We start from the raw sequence: 15,929 nt of genomic DNA, 5'->3' as shown, positions 1-15,929 counted from the left end.
CGTTTCTCCGACCATTGCCATTTTTAACATTCCATACTTTGGTGCTGGTTACATTACATGCTCGGCCTGCCTCTCTGCCAGTTCCCCCACCCAAAGCGCTCGGCACCAAGTCAGGAGAAGTCTGAAAATACATTGCTGCCGGTTACATGATATTCAGGGCCAAGCGCTCGGAGATAGTTGACTGGTTCAGTCTGCTGCCTGTATGGAAAGCACATATGAACCCAGTGCTGGCCTGAGATCAACTCCAACCAGCGCTTTACTTTCTCTGCTGAGTCAGCCCGCCGGACGTCCATCCGTCTGAATAAACAGTACTGAGTGGACTTTAAACTGCTGTTTTAAAGTCCACTTTCAACTGCTGTTTTAAAGTCCACTTTCAACTCGCTTCATTTCACCAGGCCTTTCTAATTGTGTTGAGACATGAGTCAACTTTATCAATTCAGTTACCTGAAGCAGTGGTTGTGTTGACCGAGTAAGGGACGATGCTTCTCTGCTGCCTTCCATCTACTCTCAAATAATGGAACCGTGTGAATCAAGCTCATTTTATCCCTCAGGTGTCCCTGTGCCGCTTTAGGAGAAGAGCAGCACACTTGAACACATTTTCAATCCTTAATCCTCAATCCTCTCTCACCTTGAGACCTCTTTGCAGCCGCTGGGGTGGTTTTAGATCGACCTCTCCTCGCTCAAGTGTATAGACGTGAGGTAACCCGTGTGGCCTCACAGAGGACAGGGTGCCCAGACACACGTTACAACAGCTGGAGTTTAGGAGTCTGGCAGCAACTACGCTTCAGTATAGATATGTGGTGTGCTGAGAGAGGACATGGTTAGAATAAACATACACAATGAGAACTTTGGTTAACTGAAACCACTTTTATTGTCAATACAGCACATACACTGGAACCAATAGAAATACAAAAGTTGTCCCTTTTTTTTTTTTTTACAGTGAAATACAGTATATGCTACAGTAACACACACACCCCACACACTTGAAATGATATATACCATGACTTAAATATTCCAATGCTGGTTAATACTTTCTTTCGAACGGGTTGTCAACTAGTGACCCAGAGTGACCTCATGCAGATCATCCGATGCATTCTTTTTTTTTTTTTAATTTTTAAAATTTTTATTACTAAACTGAGCCCGTGACTCGCTGTCACACAGTTGTAGCGGTGGGGAGAATTCAGGATGCCTTGTAAGATCAAGCAACAAAGTCAAGTGTCATGATACACGACTCCAGCTCAGATGCATATTTTGTCAAGATCCCCTTTGTCTCGGCAAACGTCACGTTCATCCCGACAACTGAACTTTATACCCAACTAAATATGGTCCGATATCGTAACAAAATAACACAAGAACTCCCTTGGCAGAGTTTTAAAAAAATACACCCCAGTGTAGATCCATGAACCCTCATTCATCACTTAAGACTCTCAGCACGTACTACATCCTCGTGTCCCCTGATTATCTCAACTGGAATGATCTGAACAGGCTGGAGACAGAAACAAACGCACAGGAGGCCACTAGAAATTGCTTTCATACCCTGTACATGTGTGGAGTAAAAGGGGAACGGAGGAACAAAAATAACTTTGTATTTTCAGTCATGACAACACAGAGGTGATCCTACATGACAAATAAAAAATCCTCCCGACGATTAAACAGGCAACTTTTAACAACAGCTCGCACATTCAAAATCAGTTTCAAAACAAGAAACAAGAAACAAGAAATGGCAGCTTTACCCACTAACATATGACCTAGCATAACAACTAGTACAGAACTAAAAGTGTCACAACTGCAGGCCAGTATCGACATTTCGGGTGACTCCCATTTCCCCGTCCTTAAAACTTTACATTTACAAAAAGGCAGCTTGAGAAGTTTCCCACGAATTCACTTAAGTTGTTTCTGGAAATTGTATTCCCAGAAAAGAAAAGAAAAGAAAAGAAAGAAAAGAGGCTAAATCCGCCCAACGCTAAACTACCAGCCTTAAAACGCCCCTCACGTCTGTGCATGCAAGTATGTATGCAAGCCAACGACAAACACAAAAAGAATGACACATTGATTCACTGGCCCCTCAAAGGCTCACTTCTTTCATTAAAAACAGATGGTAAGTCTTAAAAAGATGCATTAAAATGTTAAAAAAAGAAAGAAGAAAAATCTCCATAAGAGCAGGCATTTTAGAATGAAAGGCTAGTTCTGTGCGCGTCCTCGCGGACATTCAGTCAACTTTCTTGCTGCGCAGTCGGAGCGTGTCCAGCATGCAGCGGCAGGCCGAGCCCGTGTGCTGCGAGAGCAGCGTGAGGACCTTCCCGTGGACCAGGGTCAGCAGGGTCTGGTGGCCCGTCGCCCACACCCGGTACCAAGGCCCGTAAAAGGGGTCGGACACGGCCGGGCACAGCATGTTGTTCAGGTTGACCTCAGTCGCCTGGAGGAGGAGGAGGAGGAGGAGGAGGAGGAGGAGGAGGAGGAGAAAGCATGAGCTTTAATGTGATGCTAATAGCAATTGGAACAATAAGTACTACTCGGTTGGATAATGAGGTTTTTGGCAAATGGCATGGTGGACTTTACAACTGTCATTACTTTTACCGAAGGATGAGTTCACGGTCTGTAAAGCCTCCACTGCTCATTATCTGACTGCATAGTTTGCTTTGACTGCTGATCTCAAATTTATCTGGACGTCTATAGATTTTCAATAGAGTTTGATATCTGCAGAGGGTGGGGAAAAAAACAAATAAACGCAAACCAATGCAGTAGCACTGCAGTAAATACTGAAGTTGTGACGCTTTCTTGATTTAGAAAGTTATGCTGAGAAAATCACTTTTGAACTTCAGTGGATTTATACTTTAATTGGTATTCAACTCAATACGAGTCACTCGTGCTGCTGCCTCGAATTTCAAGCGAGTGGACAAAATAATTGCAAGTGTCAAAACAGTTTATTCATTTTGACGAAACCAGCTGCAGGAAGGAGTTCTAAAGTTTCTCTGTTGTCAGTGGAGGTACGAGAGGAACAACAAAGTGTTCCTTAAGAATTCGAGGTAACGGTTTGAGCCGTTACAGATCTACAAATGGTCATTTTGTGGGTGAAGACTTCCTTTTAAACTGTTTATTCTTGTATACAGAGGTCTAAATGAGACCATTTGTTTAAATAAAGTCTCACATGAATAAGCATCATGTGCTCACATGCACATGTGTGTATTTATTTATGTGTGTAAGCACGTGTATGCATATGCAATATTTACTTATTGTCTCGACTGTGGCGCTTGTTCATGAAGTTTCCTATTTAATATTGTCAGATGCGGGTGTAATATCACCTTTTTTGAATAATAAGCTTATATCATTCACTGAAGCACAACTGTATTGCATTATATTTCAACGTGTGCGTGTTGAACACACGTCTATGTTTGAAGAAATGACTTCTCCTTCTTCCTATACATGAATCCGATCTCACAACTGAAGGAGCGATTGCTACTCTTGTGTGCTTTGCACAGTGAAGTACCACGCAGCGGCCAGCAGAGGGCTCCGTCTTACCAAGCCGAGGACCTGCAGGAAGAGGAAGTGGTAGAGGAACAGGATGCCGGTGGAGAGCAGCGCCCACCACATGTCCCCCAGAGGCTCAGGCTTGTACACACCTGGAGGGGGGGGGGGAAAAAGAGAGAGAGAGAGAGAGACAGAGACAGAGAGAGACACAGAGAGAGAGAGAGAGAGAGAGAGAGAGACAGAGAGAGAGAGAGAGAGACAGAGAGAGAGAGAGAGAGAGAGAGAGAGAGAGAGAGAGAGAGAGAGAGAGAGAGAGAGAGAGAGAGAGAGAGAGAGAGAGAGAGAGAGAGAGAGAGAGAGAGAGAGTTAGAACACGTGATCCGGGTTCAAGACACAGCGAGCGCATAGAATTGCATCTTCACCTGAACCCCTTCACCTCCCCGTGCATTAGCAACAAGTCAGTCGAGTCAGCAGGTGAAACAACCTGCAGCTCAGCCAGTAACATGATGTGTAGACTAACTGGCTTTTCCTGTGTTCCTGCTGGCATTTGCCAAGAGCACGACAAGAGTTAAGACATTTAATGTTTACCGATCATCGTCAGCTCAAGTAGAACGATGAAGAATATGAGGCAGCGCATGCAGAGGTTTGATCACGGTGCAACACCCTCCATTAAAGCTCCAAACCCTGTGGGTCAGTTTTCTGAATCTGACCTGCCTGCCCTGAAGTGTTTGTAGTTCGTCTTGTTTACAGGTAACTTTACACACACACACACACACACACACACACACACACACACACACACACACACACACACACACACACACACACACACACACACACACACACACACACACACACACACACACACACACACACACGGTTTCTACGGCTACTCAAAGATCGCTAAACAAAAAGGGTATTCCATCGGAGGATAAAAGACGTCATGGTGTCAGTCGGCAGGGGAGAGGTGTTTCACCCCTGGGTGTTGACACCTACCTCCTTTCCTGAATAGGTAGAGAGGCACCAGGTACAGCATGGAGTGCTGGATGTAGTAGACCTCCTTCTCAAACGGAAGCTGAGGAGAGAATAAAACTATTTAGATGTTTTTTTTTACAACCCACATTAAGCCCGAAATGTCATTCATTCTTAGCCCCCTTGTTGCAGTAATGCTTGGATAGTTTTCTTATTTACGCGGAGATGAAGAAAAGGTATCTGAACATTTGAGGATCTGCTGATAAGCGGTGCACCTGGCAGACTGACCCCAGGCCAGCGTTAATAACCGGAGCCGGCTGTGATCTGAACTGTGCTCTGATGGCTAGCGCTGCTTTCAAGCGATACTCCGACAGAAGAAAGATGGAGGAGGTGACGCTCAGGGATGATTATTCTACTGCTCGTGAGATGGAGTCATTAGGGGCCGTGACAACGTGACAGCAGAGAGCTCACAGTAGAGCCGGGATCAGCACCTCGGCCCCACAAAATGATTAGAAAGTGAACAGTATGAACAGGAAGGCAATGGACTCCGTTGAGTCTATTAATGCTAAAACGGAGTCGTGTTCATTGCTCACACATTCGGTTGGTAGACCTGCAGTGAAAACTATTTGGAAGGGCCCGCTGACAAATTACATCTCATAGAAGGTCTCCACCATTACACACCTCCACAGCTCTGTGAAGGCATGCTTCCCTTTAACAGGGAAATAGAGTTATGGCAGAAAAGCGTTACTTTGGTAAGAACGGCTCTGTAGTGGGAGCTGTTGAATTTTCACAGGGGGGTCACATTAGAATTGGACGAAGTACAAACTATCAGAACTTGATTTAATTCCAGCAAATGCGTAGAATTTAAAGCTAGCGCGTTATCGGCTGCATCTGGTCCTCGTCTGCAGCTGTTCGTGAGAGCCTTTCAAGCAGGCAGTGCTGCCGGATTTTAACTGATTGCCTCAGATTTCCTTCACAAAAAAAAAAAGGAAGAAAGCTCAGTTCCATCATCAATTAAGTTTGTACTTTCTGCCACTTTGTGCTCAACATTTTGTCTTCTGCATGCTGGAATGTATTGTTCAGATTCAGGCTCTAGTAGAGGAACTACATTTTGTTAAACATTCATGTAAACGTCACATTTTTGAGAAGGAAGAGAGACGATTTCACAGAACATATCGAGCTACAGGATACGACAGAAGATGAGAGCGGAGGACTTACCAGTCTAGTGTTGACTACTGGGAACATTAAAGCCAGTAACGCACCATTCAGCATATGGACCTGCAGCCTGAAAAAACACACAGAATAACCAAACGCTCCGATAAACCTCACGTCCTCCATCACATCTGCCGGAGGAACATTTTAACAATAATTTCCACACTGCACGCATGGGTGCATTATCGACATATTAGTTTGAACTGGAGCCGATGGGAGCGCAGACGAACAGCTGGAGGACGGAGTGGGTTAGGTTCGGGGGGCGTTGCTGAAAGCCAATCGGAGTGCTCCCTGATGCCGTTAGCAGCAGCAGCAGCAGCTGTCTCTCAGTCTTTGGCGGGGCCGGGTCCTAGTGTTGCTGGTGAGAAGCCGGGTCACTGACGGTGCAGGCAATCAGAGCCTCTCTCTCTCTCCGTGTGTGTACAGTATGTTGCAGATGTCCATGATCCATAGAGAAATCACACAAAGCTGTCACGATTCTGACAAATCAGCGCCTCTAGCTACTCATTCAGAATTAGACAATCAGATACTATCTAGTCTTTAAGTTAACACACACACACGTTTGGTTAACCTCTGCACATTTCCTTTTAACCAACAGTTATTCCAGGAGCCACCCGCTCGCAGAGGCCCGGGGCCCGGGGTCCGTCCCGTGTCACTGCTCGTTTTTCGTCAGATGAGCCAGAGTAACTGTTGTGACAGCCAAGGTCACTGGGAAAACAGCAGTGCTGCCGGAATGTCGGTTCAAGTGAGCCCAGCTGTCACTCTAGGGGGGGGGGGGGGCCTCCGGACCTTTTAGGAAAGACAATCCGCTTCATTGGAATTCAAATTCACCACAATTATTGATCAGGAGCCACCTTTGCCCGGTGTGTAAGCGGTTGTATTTCATGATGACATATCTACGAAGACGCGTCGGCAATGTGGAAGTCAAGTGGAAAATAGACATCTTATCTTGATCACTACATATTAATACCTACACTATGATACGACATCCATTGGTACTAATTATATATACGTTTGCTTTGTCCTGCAGTAGTGAACACAAGGAGCTGGAACCAAGCAGAAGGGAAGGCTACTTGTGTGGAGAGTGAAGCCCCCCCCCCCCCCGTTCCTGAATACAGATGCCGGCGTTGAAGTTTGTTTTCGACGCAAGCTGTTGATTTCCACGACTCGGTCACGGTCGCACAAAAAACGGAGCTGCGCGTATGCAAGAAGAGGAGGCACAGATAGCACAACATGTAAATATTGTTTCATCCTCTCTCACAGTCAGACTTTGATCACCAGAAAAAAAAAAAAAAAAAAGGCAGCAGGAAACATCTCCCACTCAAAATCCGGGTGATTTGATGCCTCTGCTTTTGATGGAAATATTCGTTCTTAAAGTCAAACTGCTGATCCTGAAAGTCTGTATTTATTCTCCCATTGCCGTTGAATGGATTCACATTATGCACGCACCGCTCTATGAAGTAGTTTTCATTGTTACTGCCACGACAGAAAGGCAGCTTATTCACCGACTTCTCTATTACAACCAGACTTTGTGTGTTTGCATCGTCAACAGACGCTCTCCTGTTGTACTTCTGGACTGTTTGCCTTTGTATTAAACCACCCTTGGTGTTGCTACGGTAACCACAGGTGTTCATGTTTGTCTGTTTTTTCTATCTTGGGTTTATGCTACAAACACGTTGCACTTGTTCTTATCCAGGTGCAGATAAAAACGCCACGTACAGTAACGTATATAAACTATGAGAGAGAACATCTTGACCTGATGGATAAATGCTTGTCTTACTTCAGTATTTTTGTTGTCTCGTTGGAAATTGTTTCCATAAAGCTGCTCAAAACTCTCACTTTCATTATGAGTCACTGCTCTGTGGTCGTTTCAGCGGAAACGCGGCTCATTGCAGCTGCTCGCTATGTGGCCCCCCATGAGCTACAACGCAACACAAAGGGACCCGGCTTGTCTTTATTTCGGAGTAAATCCGACGGTGTGTTGTGTTGTCGTTGCTCCTGAATAATTAACTTGCCCAGACCGGAGCTGTTGTGGAGAAGAGAAATACTAAAAACCCCGACAAATCCATTACAATAAAACGCCACGAGTAATTACAATCATCGACCATAAAACCCGGGTGTAATTTGAGTCCGCCTGCCCGACATTTATTTTACATTCGGTACACACTTGGACCTGATCGGTTGACGTGGAGGGTGGATGACTGAGAGTCGTGGCCCCTGTTTTTATAATGAGCACTGAACAAATCTACACAGTCAAAAAACATCAAAGAGCCAGGGGGAAATGTACTCACCTAAATACAACCATTGCTGTTTTACATGGCGGGCAGGCCAGCAGGAAGATCTGTAGAGGAAAGAACAGAGAGAGAGAGAGAAGAGAGGGAGAGAGAGAGCACACCATCACATTAAACTCACTCATTGTGGAACAGCTTGAATGCTCTAAGAGCTTCTAGCGTTCCGTGCTGTAAGTAAAGAAAACGGACAGATTGCTTTAATAAGTCTTTATTGATATAATAAGAGGAGGGAGCTCTGAACAGGGCTATGAGAAAAAAAAGTCCAGACGGGACCCAGGAAGTTGGTCAAACAGTTATGGCGGATTTTAATGTATTTAAATAACTGGTAGGTGTTGGCCAATCCCAACTCAGCCCTTTAAAAAAACCACCAGAGTCACACAATAACACCGACAAACTGACCCACCGAGGCAGCTGTCGAACCAGAAACTCCTGTTTTTGGTCGAGTCTGTGGCATCTAATACACGGACTACAGATAAGTACCTCATACGTCCCACGACCAACAACACAAACAATCCCGTTAATGTATTTTACTGCCTGATTTCAATCAGGGCTGTCGATTGAAACAGTCAACAACTCATCGCCCTTGGAACCGGGAGGAGGAAAATAATCGATTCCTGTTAAGAGAACGGCATGACCATGGACGTGTATAAATCCTGGACTGATGCTGCTTTGAATTAGCCAACTCCACCGAGTTCATGTTGACAATTCTCTGCGATATCGGGAAAGGACTGATGCACTTTGGGCAAGCTTTTATGATAATGACTGACAGATTCAAACCTTTTGAACCGCAAACAGTTTACCAGAACAACAACATATTCACCAGCAGGCACGTGAAGGCCGCCGATACTTCATTTAACATTTTTACATCGTTTAAAAATCGGTTTCTAACATCAACATGTCGGCTTCCTGATCCAATGAGAACACAGGCTACAGTGTGGATTCTCATCATCGTTAACATCTCATCTATGCTCTGCGGCTGTGCCGCTGGGGGCCTGGGAGGATACCGCACACATGGATTGGTTCGAAACACCATCCGACACGAGAAAAAAAAACAGTTGGTCTGCCTGGAAGGCAAAGGCTGGAAACAGAATTACGAGAAAGCAATTTAGTTGAGATCTGTTGTACAACCACCGGCCAGGGGAAAATACGTCTCAGTGATTGATCAGCCGCCCGCCCTTCAACTCATATCAAGCTGCACTGTGTACACAACATCTGTAACAAACAACGCAGGGTTCATTCAATGAACAATCTGCCACTTAAAAATACATGTAGACATTTTCCAGAGTTAAGCTCTTATTGTCGGGCCAGCATATTGTTTACCATGTGTGTGTGTTTATTCTGCCTGTGGTGAACCGGTCACAGACTGATCCTTCGTCTCATGTCAGAGCCATCCGCTCCCTTACATGGAGCCCCAAAGTGTTTAACATTAAATAGATTTAAAAAAAAAAAATACAAACTACGTGTAAAATATGACAAAGTGGGAGACACACAGTTTCTAATGATGTACATAGCAGAACATCTAAAAGGCATAGGAAGTGGTGTCAGTAGTGCAGGGAGAGAGAGCGGTCGGTGTCGGTGTGTGTGTGTGTCAGTTTCAAAGTACAATAAACAAAAGGGAACAGAGGAGGAACTAATGCGCCACGTAACCAGTGACTGAAAGGAGAGAGAGAGGGGGGGGGAGGAGGGAGGGAGGGAGGGAGTAACAGAGCCTGAGTTTTAGAAGCTGGGAGCTCCGGGACCAGGGGTTACCACAAAGGCCCCGATGACCGACCCGACAACCAGACAGTGAGGCGAATAATAATAAGAACACTGCTGAACAGGAACGTTTTACTGCAGTATAGAAAACACCCTCATTCCTACATACTGTTGCTTTTTTATTTCATAATGTCACTTTTCATGTAATGGGTTGATGTCAACGACCCCTCCCGTCAACCAATCCCCCCCCCCCCCCCCCCCCAACACACACACACACACACACTGCTTTCAAGCTAAATAACTGCTACCAATTTTAGCACCCGTTAGCTAGCTCCAACAAAGCCAAAGTTATGAACATGAACATCACCTGATACGGTGTTAAAGGGGAAGTTAGGCAACATGTAAAACACCTTCTGCTGATGGAAACAGTTGCATGAGAACAGTCGTGGGTACAACACTTCTCTGTATACCACATCACCTCTACTGCAGCTTCTCTGTACACATGAAAAGGGTTGACATGCAAATTAGTGAGCAAGTTCTACTGAGTTTCTGTCAATAAAGATAATCCACAGATAAACTGTCCGGATAATGCATGTGTCACTGTTGACATACTGCTGTCCCTGACTAACTTAATGTGATTCAAAAGGCCACTTCAGTCTAGAAGGAGGGTTAATCTGTCCCAACAATCATCTCATTTATAGGTGAGGAGCTCCAGCAGTTTACACTTACAGTTTAACTGCCAAAGTTATTTCATCACGACTTTACAATATGCGTTCAAAGTGCGTGTCTTAGTCCTTTAGAAAGGGCAGCCACTTCCTGTTGTGTGCTTCTAGTGTCACCATTGCCAAATGCAATGAGTCAGTTGTGTGTGTGTGTGTGTGTGTGTGTGTGTGTGTGTGTGTGTGTGTGTGTGTGTGTGTGTGTGTGTGTGTGTGTGTGTGTGTGTGTGTGTGTGTGTGTGTGTGTGTGTGTGTGTGTATATATATATTTTGATTGCAATAAGTAAACGACTCAAGAGGAGTCACCGTTTCAACGGTCAGACAAATTCTTCAGTATTTTTGCAGCGAGCTTCTGCAGCTCCAATAAACATTCCGGCCCAGATTCTATATCTGCATCGGTTATCACGTTTATGAGAGTCAAACCAGCCTCGATGGTGTTGTCGCAGCATTAAAGACAATGGTCGTTTCTCTCAATTAATTTTACAACTGAATTATGAATGCATCCGGAGGTTCAGCAGGCTGAGGCATAAAGCCAGACGTTGGCAGTCTCCAAAGCAAGACATCTCACGGAACTTCACTTTAAATGGTGTTATAGACCATTTATACTGTGTATGTATGTGCATTTTCTTCCAATATTTTTCTGAACAAAAACATTTCCTGCAGTGTTGCAGAACCATTTCAAAGTAGAAGCTGTGTGACTGCATAATAATCTTTAAGTAAAAAGAAAGAAGAAAAACACTGAAAAACAAGATCAATAGCGTACTTACAGATTGACAGCAGTCATTACTGATAAGCCACACTTACTCTTTACAAGTCTAGTCAATAAGTAATACAGTATAGTGCGTTCAGCACGGTCTGAAGCACTGAGTCAACAATGTGCTCTGCGAGGTGTTATGTCTACAGCTGATAAATGTGGCAGTATTTAAAGATGATGCTGATACTGTGTATACGTTCTGTTGATACAGAGTGTGTGTTAGCAGCATGGTGCTTCAAAGACAAAGCACAGAGTCTTTATGCTCATTGCTGCCGTGTGCTAACTAGCAGTAGTTTTAAACTCCTCTCTAACTCTGAGCTGCTGCTGCTGAAATGCCAGGAGGGAGGAGTTCTTTTTTCCCCCGGAGCCTGAAGCAGTATTTACCCTCGAATCTATCATGGTTTAACTGATCCGTCACACCGGAGCCCTGGCAACATCTACAAGGGAGGAGAGTTCCTCTTGATAAGGGGGCTCTGTGAGGTTTAAAGTGAACTCCCAGCTGAGTGGAGAATCCTGCAGGAGGTGGCGAGTCTCCCCATAGACACCAAGGGGAAATCCTATTCCCTTTAGCCTCTCTATCGTCCAAGAACAATCCACGATGTTGGGCAGCATGTTTACAGCGATGGCAGATTATAAACATTCAAGATAGCAGAATTAATTTGTAGCATCTAAAATCGGATTCCTGACATGTGAAGATCGGGTTTAGGTTTCCTTATGTTACACCACTTTCACGTTACACCAGCTTTTGGTTGTATTGGACCTCAAAACAGGGGTCTTAGCATCCTGTGTTAGCATCACACCAAAATAGCCCCCCCCCCCGAAAAAACCCCAGCTGAAAATGACACTTATTGAGCTAACACCGAAATCGTATCAACTGCAGACCAAAATATCTTGGCATGGTGTGATATCACCCACCAGTCTAAACTTCAGAAGACTGTATATATTTTTTGGTAATAACTACACCCATACGACGCAGTGCTAAAGCCCACCATGTCCCGTATCTGCTGCTTTGATTCGTTTGTTCTCGGAGGCCCCCGTCACATCCAGTCCGATGTCTGCCGGCGTGGCAGCGTGACTGCTCCCGCTTCGTGCGGATGAAAACATAACAGACATCGGTGTTGTCAGATGTGAGGCGTCGACTCATCAGGCATCAGACACTGAACTCTCCAACCCGAAGTGGCGGCGCTCTCTCTCTCACATCTGAGAGACGCTTGCTCACCTGGTGTTTCTTTTTATATACACATACATTTGTGTGATCTCAAATGGCAACTGACACAGCCTCTCTACGCATGACAAAGCATTATTTGGGCAGCAGTGTTGATTTAAAAAGTGTGAGACTCCTTCCCCTTCAATATTTATATTCTTAGTAGTAGTATGCCGTGTTAAGTATTTAGTAATAATATTGACAATACTGAATACGTAGAATTTAGCCAAATGCTGATGAGGCGTTCAGGCAGACACGGTTGCTGTGTAACCTGCTGCAGCACAGCGACACAGACAAGTGGTTGTATTGTCAACACTCGGGTGGAGTAGACGCCTTGATTAGTCAAGAGCTGAGGCAACTTCAGATTACCGCAGCACTCCACTCAGCGCTTCTCCCCGGGCACCATGAAAACTTTACAAGAGCCTAAAGTTTTCAGCCTGTAAAATGTACACACAACTCTGGACTTCTCGCTCTCGTCACGCGTCGCTTTTATGCACTTTTGCTGGATTAACACGCTAAAAAGGAGACATGGACAAATGGTCGACTGAGGATGTTTGTACTCCTCGTGAGACGTTTTGATTTTAGGGATTAGAAATGTACCAAACCCATGTACTGTTGATCCCAGACTGTGATGAAGACCTGGTGGGTGGAGTCAGATAAATGCACACGTAACAAAAGTAGCATCCTGGGAACAAACAATCACCTCGACTAAGATCTCAAATAGTCAACAAATGTGAAAATCCCTGTCCAGCCCTCTCATTGAGAACTCATCAGCACTAACCGTGCACCATCAACACACATCACCTTCAACAAAGCAGAACACACTTCATGTTTCACCTGTTTTCCTGATACTAAAAAGTCAATCTCCAGCTCGCCCCCGGGCCCTATTCCCTCACAAATAAACTCCCAGTCCTGTCCTCTGACAAGAAAATGGCAACTTCCACTTTCCTTTCTGTGCACCGCGTCCTTTTTGTTATTTCCTTCTCTGATCACACTCAAGCATGAGGAATACCCACAGTGGATTATCTTAACCTTGGTCCTCATACGCAAAGGCCATTTGGCTATCATCCGTCAATTCCTCATCACAGCGAGTTATTCATCAGTATCATTCATCACGCTGCCCCCCCCCCCCATAGGATGTCAAATAATCAGGAAGACACTCCATCATTCATGTGTGTGCCAACAACTATGCGTTAAAAACACAGTTGGCAGTGACCCCGTCGCCATGACCCGCCGGTGGCAATCATGTGAAATGAAGGTCAGCCAACCAGGAGGCGGAGGAGAAACATGCAGGTGCTGTGTATATGTTCTCACAGCAACAGAGGGTTGTTTGTATCAACAGAACTCAAATTGCTTGCTGTGCAGCGACACATGAAGATGATGTTGCTGTTTATTGTGATTATTACTAATTCACACCCAGTGTAAACGCTGTGCAAAGTTTACACACATCAGATTGCCAGGTAATATTTTTTTTAGAAAGCAAAAAAAAAGTATGTCTGCTACTTAACTGTTTTGTTTTCAAGTTCTGTATCTTGAGGAAGTAAAAAAAGTACTGAGGTAACACTAATTGTAAAATACCAACCAGTGTTGCACCCTGCTGAGATGGGCGGGGTCAGCCAAAACAAGCAGCTGATTAGTGCCAAAGTCAAATCACACATTGCAATATAAATCATAAAGCTCTCTCTGTTTGGAAGACAAGGAGATAAGTAAAGTAAAGTCTTCAGATACATTTCATTAGTTTTGCTTTCACGATAGCAACCTATCCTGGGAGCGCGCGCGCGCACACACACGCACACAGACACACACAGACAGGCACAAACACAAACACACACCCTTACCTGAACCATTGTCATGAGATGGCAGGGGTTCAGCAGATATATCACAGTCTTGGTCGCGAATTTGAAGCCAACCTCCACTCCGAAAGTCATGCAAAGGGCCACCAGCAACAGGTTCTTGCCCAGACTGTCCTCCTTCGACCGCGCGCAGTCCTTCCCCACCACTTTGAGCTCTTTGGAGAGGTTGATCTTCTTGAGCGCCACGCATACCTCCACCAGGGAGACGAGGACGATGACCAGACTCTCGCTGACGCGCTGTTGGGGTGCGAGGAAGGCGGCGCACGCGGGGCCCCCGTTGCCCTCGAACTTCGGGTCCACCCCGCCGTAGATCCAGTCCAGCAGGCTGTATACGTTATATCTGGACATATTCCTCTTCTCGTGTTGGAAAAGAGACGAACGAGATGGAATAGACGTCACACCAACTTCTTGGCGAAACATGAACTGCAAGATTTCCCTTTCGTAGCTCGTCTCGCGGTTGAGAGGCAGACATGTATCCACACCGCCTCGGCGTGTTTTTAAGCTAGCTAATTCGCTAAAACTACCGTATCGACGGGCAGATGAGGAACTTCGGCTAGCAGCGGGAGGGAGGGCTGTAGTCAACACTACCCGGTAGCTGCTGCTGCTGCTGGTGGTGGTACCGGCACCGGCTCCGTCTTCTTTCGCGCCCCTCACACAGTTGCTAGCTTAACGTTGACTGTCAGATTGGCATCGGCATCATGCGGAACAAGCAGTCATGCCGGCTACGTGCTCTTAGTCATACCAAGCGGGACAGCGGCTTGCTGGCGGTTGAGTTAGCGTGTGTTAGCAACAGCGCGGACACTGGATAGGCGCTAGCTTAGATACCAATCCTACCTTGCTGAACTGGAACGCCAGTTTTTTTATACCCCGAGTTTAGCCTCTCAGGCTTAGCACAGATCTCATTGCACAGTGCTTCATCCAGAGACCAAAATAGGAGGCCAGTGTTCTTGCTCGCTGATTGCCATCGCTACTTACTCGCTGAATGCATACTGTTACAATCACGTGCACACATTACAATTGAGACATTGATGTTAACTGTACAATTACGCAATTTAATTGAATACAACATTCGTAAAGTTGAGTATGTTAACACTGGTGATATTCGCAGCGGGTATTTACGACTTTTATTGTAAATTGAAATGCACATTTATGATAGTAAACTTTTTTTTTTAACTTCAGAGATCATCCCAACCAACAGACAGGGCACTCTGCCTGAGAGTCATATCTGAGGGTACATGACTCCCAAAACACGTGATACTTGAGATGGTGTGTTCATGAAATATCCGGAAACTTCTAATATTCTTGAGAAGTAAATTGCCGGTAAATGCAGATATGGTAACGTTTCTATTCGAAACCTCCATTGCTTCATCAGCATAACGGCTCCTCAGCCGATTGAGTATTACTTTATGTTTCAACCACGTTTGGGTAATGAGAAACTATAATATTCATTATTGTGCTAATGGACTTCCTTCTCCACGGGGAAACATCTATGATAAACACAGTAATTCAATTCTATGTTATGCATGAAACACCTATCATCACTCTTACCTGCATTTATGAAGTTAACTAACGTGAGCCACTTGCACTTATTACAGAGCAGTATTTAATGACCAGATGTTGCCACTACACATAAAGACACAATCAAACCGCCACGCATTCACACATGACATGACACATAGTCTGCAGTTACAGTAACAGTAAGCTCCCCGAGCATTCCAATAGGTTTAGGTGTGGTCACTTGGACCAAATTAATAAAAAGTG

General features: G+C 45.1%; 1 protein-coding gene across 1 annotated transcript; it reads right to left on the bottom strand.

The window, feature by feature from the left end:
* Nucleotides 1-1,064: 1,064 nt before the first annotated feature.
* On the bottom strand, nt 1,065-14,935 carry tmem164 (transmembrane protein 164). The gene is made up of 6 exons (XM_079172020.1): nt 14,154-14,935; nt 7,944-7,993; nt 5,659-5,725; nt 4,465-4,543; nt 3,520-3,620; nt 1,065-2,416 (listed from the first exon to the last, which is right to left on the bottom strand). Exons 1-6 carry the CDS (start codon nt 14,586-14,588, stop codon nt 2,210-2,212), a joined length of 939 nt encoding a protein of 312 aa, XP_079028146.1. The 5' UTR covers nt 14,589-14,935; the 3' UTR covers nt 1,065-2,209.
* Between the last annotated feature and the right edge of the window lie 994 nt (nt 14,936-15,929).

Source organism: Pholis gunnellus, assembly GCF_910591455.1.
Source record: "Pholis gunnellus genome assembly, chromosome: 13".
NCBI lineage: Eukaryota > Metazoa > Chordata > Actinopteri > Perciformes > Pholidae > Pholis > Pholis gunnellus.
The sequence above is the reverse complement of the archived record's forward strand: the minus strand, read 5'-3'. Positions and strand labels throughout refer to the sequence as shown.

Bases quoted from the DNA above. Each gene is read 5' to 3' on its own strand.
- tmem164 (XM_079172020.1), bottom strand. From the start codon at position 14,588: ATGTTTCGCCAAGAAGTTGGTGTGACGTCTATTCCATCTCGTTCGTCT. The intron at 3,621-4,464 runs GTAGGTGTCAAC...CCCCCCCTCCAG, and splicing joins CTACCTATTCAGGAAAGGAG to GTGTGTACAAGCCTGAGCCT. The intron at 2,417-3,519 runs GTAAGACGGAGC...CTCCTCCTCCAG, and splicing joins TCCTGCAGGTCCTCGGCTTG to GCGACTGAGGTCAACCTGAA.